At 37.6% G+C, this 5,796-nt stretch overlaps 1 protein-coding gene across 1 annotated transcript; it reads left to right on the top strand.

Moving 5' to 3' along the window:
* Positions 442-5,408, top strand: LOC107637126 (C-terminal binding protein AN). Its single transcript, XM_016340573.2, has 7 exons — positions 442-1,049; positions 2,147-2,300; positions 2,401-2,531; positions 3,125-3,907; positions 4,054-4,101; positions 4,327-4,440; positions 4,993-5,408. Exons 1-7 carry the CDS (start codon positions 492-494, stop codon positions 5,062-5,064), a joined length of 1,860 nt encoding a protein of 619 aa, XP_016196059.2. The 5' UTR covers positions 442-491; the 3' UTR covers positions 5,065-5,408.

Here is a 5,796-nt window from a genome sequence, read left to right as displayed (position 1 = left end):
AAGTTTCAATAGATGTAATCTATAGAATATAATAGATGTGTTAAATTTTTATAAATGAATCACTTTTTATATTTTCGTTTTATTGGTATTGTCATTGATATTTAATTATTTATAGAGCAATTGATGTTTATAAAGCCGCTACAAAGAGTAGAGAATTAGATTTTGTGTGTAAACCACCGTGATCCATCCTAGTTTATGATATGCGTTTCCATTTCTTCATAAATTTGAAATTTCTCAGTAGTTGTTTATGCTTTTTTTCTATTTTTCAGGTAAATCGCGATACAAAATAGCGATTTACATACATACAACTTTTTTTAGTTTTGTTTGATTTTTTAAAAATATCTTTTAACTTTTTAAGAATTTTGAATTTTGAAATGGAGAGTGGAGAGAGCGGGGGAGAGTCTTCGAGGGTGGCACATAGCGAGGCAGCCGGCCATAAAAGAGGAACGCAGCGAATCACAGAAACTGAGAGTTCGGAATTGTATGCTGCAATGCCTCATCGTAACAACCCTGCGCCACTTCCCTTAGTGGTCACCCTAAACTGCATCGAAGACTGCTCCATCGAGCTCGAATCCCTAACCGGCGTCGCCGCCGTCGAGCACGTCCCCCTCAGCCGCCTCTCCGACGGCAAGATCGAATCCGCCGCCGCTGTCCTCCTCCACTCCCTCGCCTACCTCCCACGCGCTGCCCAGCGCCGCCTCCGCCCCTACCACCTCCTCCTCTGCCTCGGCTCCTCCGACCGCGCCGTCGACTCCGCACTCGCCTCCGACCTCGGCCTCCGCCTCGTCCATGTCGACACCTCTAGAGCTGAGGAGATCGCTGACACTGTCATGGCCCTCTTCCTCGGCCTCCTCCGCCGCACTCACCTCCTCTCCCGCCACGCTCTCTCCGCCTCCGGCTGGCTCGGTTCCATTCAGCCGCTCTGCCGTGGTATGCGGCGCTGCCGAGGACTCGTACTTGGCATCGTTGGTAGATCTGCCTCCGCCCGGTCGCTTGCAACTCGCAGCTTGGCATTCAAGATGAGCGTGCTTTATTTCGATGTTCATCCGGTACCACCACCTCCGTCTTCTTCTTCAATTGCTGGTTTTCCTTTTTAAATTATATTTATTTGTTCTAAAAAAAGTGAATTGAAGGAATGTCCATATTTTGAAATTTTAACTGGTCAGTGGTGTTTCCTTCTGTGGATTTCATGCTTTCATTTAATAGGTTCGTATATTCTTCTTACATTTGATGCAATTGGTGTTTGGCAGCTAGGATTCATGATTGGGATGTTGATTTTAAGAAATGGTCGGTTTTTTTTACTCTGCTTTCTTAACACGAGGCTTTTGGTCTAGTTTGAGATCTCCTAGTTTGGATTTCATGGTGTAAATGTATTTGTGAGTGATGGAGAGTGGATTACGAGGAAGGTAGTACAATAGGTTCCTAGGAAGTAGGAAGGTTGAGGGAGATCTAGAAAAAGTGTAGAGAAAACTCTTAAGAGAGACTTAGAATTTAGCAGGACAATATGTCATTGATTCATGACTTCATGTTGTTGACCACCTGGTGGAACAAGACTTTGTCGCATATAATTATGAGTGACACTATTGGTGAATATGTGAAGATTATGATGCTTTTGTTTGAACATGAGACTTGGGTTTTGCATGATTGGTTATGCTGTTTAGTTTATTCATTTCCTAATGTTGTTATGCTGTTCCTTGACATTGTGAGATTAAGGTCCAACTTTGTTATAATTTTCATTGAACCTTCTTTACTCTGACTTTCAGCAATATTGTGAATGATATCTTTGCTTAGGATTCCTTGTGGGTTAGGGCTTTTGTTGCCTTAGCATACATGTCACAAACTCACATGTGCATATTACACAATTAAATAACTAGTATGCATAAAGTGACTGTTTACTTCTTGGCTTTTGCTGATGGGGATGACCAAGGATAAGGCTTGGATTTTGTTGTAGTCTTCCATTCTAGATGTGTATCAGAGTCTTATAATTTGCATCGTTTATTTCCTTGGAACATTGGTAATCAGTAGCAACCTAACATGACATGCACTTGGTACTACTATCCAACTCCCGTCCGTTGCAAGTACTAAGCCTGAACAGCACAATTGCTATTATTTTTGGCTAACTTTTTCCAGCACCTTGCACTTGCAGGGAAAAGGGAAAGTGAGCTTCCCTCCAGCAGCACGAAGAATGGATACTCTTCATGATTTACTTGCTGCGAGTGACCTTATATCACTCCATTGTGCTCTAACAAATGAAACAATGCAGATCATTAATGCTGAGTGTCTTCAACATGTAAAGCCTGGTATGTATACAATTATACATATTTTAGAGATATTTATTTGAATGTTAGTTATTATGTTTGAATAATCTTAATTATTGATGATATTCCGATATTTCAACAGGTGCTTTTCTTGTAAATACGGGTAGTAGTCAGCTTTTGGATGATTGTGCTGTAAAGCAGCTCTTGATTGATGGAACCTTAGCTGGATGTGCTTTGGATGGTGCAGAAGGGCCCCAGTGGATGGAAGCATGGGTATGGTAACTTTAGGTTTTGAATTCTTTAACTTTCAAGGTATTATAGGAATTTGTAAATGTCTAACCAGTTGAGTATTTTCTAACTTACGTATAATGTTTCAGAGGGTTGAACTTTAACGTCTGTCAAGTGAACATAATATTCTCTCTGGCCGCATAAAATATCATATCATATATTTTCTATATGAGGTGATATATGTTTGCTGTTTTTTTCACTATATCCATGTAGTTGCTGTTTGTGTTTCTTCTTGTGTTTGAAATAAGCAGCCTTTAACAAGTTGCCACCCTAGGCTGTCCAAAAACTGATGAAGAATAGAGTTATTATAAATGATAACAGTGATCTAGCATGTATGCAAGTTCTGGTCCAAAAACAGGACATTGTTCAAATTGATTTTGGCATTTGATAATTCTCTATCAGAGCAAAAATGAAGCAAATGAAAAACTGTATTCTGAAGATAAAGTGTAGGTTTTGCAAAAGTTGGTCAGCATAAATTGGATTAGCTACTTATAATGTATATTTCTCACTATCTGTTAGCATAGAATAGTAAAATATAATAATGAATGATGCTAACATCTATTGCATGTGTGCTTCAGGTTAAGGAGATGCCTAATGTGTTGATACTTCCTCGAAGTGCAGATTACAGTGAAGAAGTTTGGATGGAGATAAGGGAGAAAGCAATATCTATATTACAGACATTCTTCGTTGACGGGATTATTCCAAAGAGTGCCATGTCTGATGTGGAAGAAGAGAGTGAGGTGGATGATGAAAATGAACAATCTGATCAACAGTACAAAGAAAATTCTCTACAGATTATTGTTAGAGAGCAACTAGATGAGGTTCAAGTAAGTCCAAGTCCTGAAACCTCCCAAAAGAAAGGAAGCATTCAAGTAAAAGAATCTTCATCCCAGAACCAGGTTTCAAGTTTGACTCAGAGTACATCCACTAGATCTGAAGGTAGGCGCAGCAGGTCTGGTAAAAAGGCCAAAAAGAGGCATACACGTCAGAAGTCCCAGCCAAAACCAGAAGATCCATCTGCACTGGAGAAAGAAGGCACATCTCAGAGAGACGATACTGCCATGAGTGGCACAGATCATGCCCTAAGTTCCAGCTCTGAAGATTCAAGAAGTAGAAAAACTCCAATAGAATCGTTGCAAGAAGCAACTGCCACTTCAGTTCTAGTGCCAAGCATGAGACTTAGCGGAAATTGTACTGAACTTTTAAGAGATGGATATGTCATAGCCCTTTATGCAAGGGATCGCCCAGCACTTCATGTATCAAGACAGAGAGTTAAAGGTGGTGGTTGGATTTTGGATTCAATGTCAAGTGTGTCAAAAAGAGACCCTGCTGCACAGTTCCTCATAATCTTCAGAAGCAAGGTTAGTTTTACAGAAATACACCCATCCAATCAGCTTGGTTCCAGCTTGCTACAAATAATAATTTAGAGCGGTGTATCCTGTCTTTACTTTTAGCTTTCTAGTTTTAATGCAAACTAGCTGATATCAGAGTGATGCATTTATTTCAGGACACAATTGGCTTGCGATCTCTTGCAGCTGGTGGAAAATTATTGCAGGTAACTGAATAGAATGCCAAAAGTTTCTTAATTTAAAAAATTGTGTGGACTCGACAGTTATGTTAATTACTAATTCTTTTATGCACTATATAGGCTACTCTAAATATTCTATTTCAGATAGTAGCTAGAGATTTTTATGCATGGTTCCTTCCCCAATCTATATTCACATTGCTAATGCAATGAGAGCATTTTAATTTGGTTACATGGATTCATTTGATTTTTCAGATAAATAGAAGAATGGAATTTGTATTTGCTAGTCATAGTTTTGATGTTTGGGAGAATTGGACGCTGGAAGGTTCCTTACAGGAATGTAGACTGGTGAACTGTAGAAATCAATCAGTAAGTTCTCTTTGTCATCTTATTATGTTGCTGTTCACAACATATTGGTATAATGGTACAAGAATCATATGTTTCCCCTTTAATTTCCTAGCTACTTCTGAAACAAACTTAATTGGCTGCATTTTACATTGAGGATTTCCAAAATAGTTATTTGATTTATTTCCTTTACAAACCTATCTTTTTATATTCTTTTCACATCCATATACAAGAGAATTTGTGTTGGTGAGGTCTAGAAGATATCTTAGTTCCAAGGGATCATTGTGTTTCTTGACTTTCCCTTTTCTTGCAAAACCTCATTGCAAACTCGATGCATTGGGAAAATTACTTGTCTTATATTTGGTGGTGTGGTTATGGAAGATATTGCCTTTGAATGAAGTCATCACTCCTTGACATCGCACTGTTCTAGTCAACCGTTACATTATAATACATTCATTTTGGTCTTTCATTATTTTATGCGTTATTTAAAGGGCTGTGATAATATTTAAGTTGGTGATTTGGTTCTTAAAATTTCTTCCGCCTGATTAGTTTATCTTCGTTGATACAAATCCATAGGCTGTTTTGGACGTGCGTGTTGAGATTTTGGCAACTGTAGGAGAAGATGGAGTAACTCGTTGGATTGAATAGACTGGTATGGTGAGTTTGAGCTTATTTCCTGTCTGGGTCTGTATTATTAAAAACAAGTGATGAGCTTCTAAATCTTTCCTGTGCCCAGCAGTATTTGATCTCCAAAAAGTTTCTTTATGGAAAGATTGGAATGTATTTGTAGTCTTAAGCAGACCTCTCTTGGTGATTTTTTCTTCTTCCCTTTCTTTTTTACTTCCTCCTCCTCCTCTTTCTCCTCCTTATTTTCTCTTTCCTTTTTTTTCTTTTTTTCTTTCTTTTTCTTTTTTGGGGTGATGTTATCATTGATTGAGGAAATCCATGAGATTATATTGAGTGTGATGAAATCTATGCCCTCATTGCCCTGACATGATGAGTATTTATTCTAATGTCGATCATCGAACTGTTTTTTAAATTATGAAGTTAAAAGTAGAAAATAAGAAAGGGGAAAAAAATTATTTTTGTTATGTTAATGTTATTATTATTATTATCATATAGGTATGATATTACATCCAGTATTTTTTTTAATGGATTGCATCATTTGTTTCCCGATAGGCTAACATTGTAAAATTCCGAACAAAAAATAAATAAAAACATGAACAAAGAATAATTTGGAAATCAAATATAATGAACATGAAACAATTTCTAAGATTATTCCATGTTCAATCGAATGGTTTAATAGACGTTATGTTATTATTACAAAGTAATATTTATTAAATATTTCTTAGTATTTTCTCTTTTTAATTTAATATTTCT

This window comes from Arachis ipaensis, chromosome B04 (assembly GCF_000816755.2).
Source record: "Arachis ipaensis cultivar K30076 chromosome B04, Araip1.1, whole genome shotgun sequence".
Taxonomy (NCBI): Eukaryota; Viridiplantae; Streptophyta; class Magnoliopsida; order Fabales; family Fabaceae; genus Arachis; species Arachis ipaensis.
The sequence above is the reverse complement of the archived record's forward strand: the minus strand, read 5'-3'. Positions and strand labels throughout refer to the sequence as shown.

What these genes read in the sequence shown, in the direction of transcription:
- LOC107637126 (XM_016340573.2), top strand. Translation starts at nt 492, where the DNA reads ATGCCTCATCGTAACAACCCTGCGCCACTTCCCTTAGTGGTCACCCTA. An exon ending in TCTTCAACATGTAAAGCCTG is followed by an intron (nt 2,301 to 2,400) that starts GTATGTATACAA and finishes ATATTTCAACAG; the next exon opens with GTGCTTTTCTTGTAAATACG. An exon ending in TGAACTGTAGAAATCAATCA is followed by an intron (nt 4,441 to 4,992) that starts GTAAGTTCTCTT and finishes ACAAATCCATAG; the next exon opens with GCTGTTTTGGACGTGCGTGT.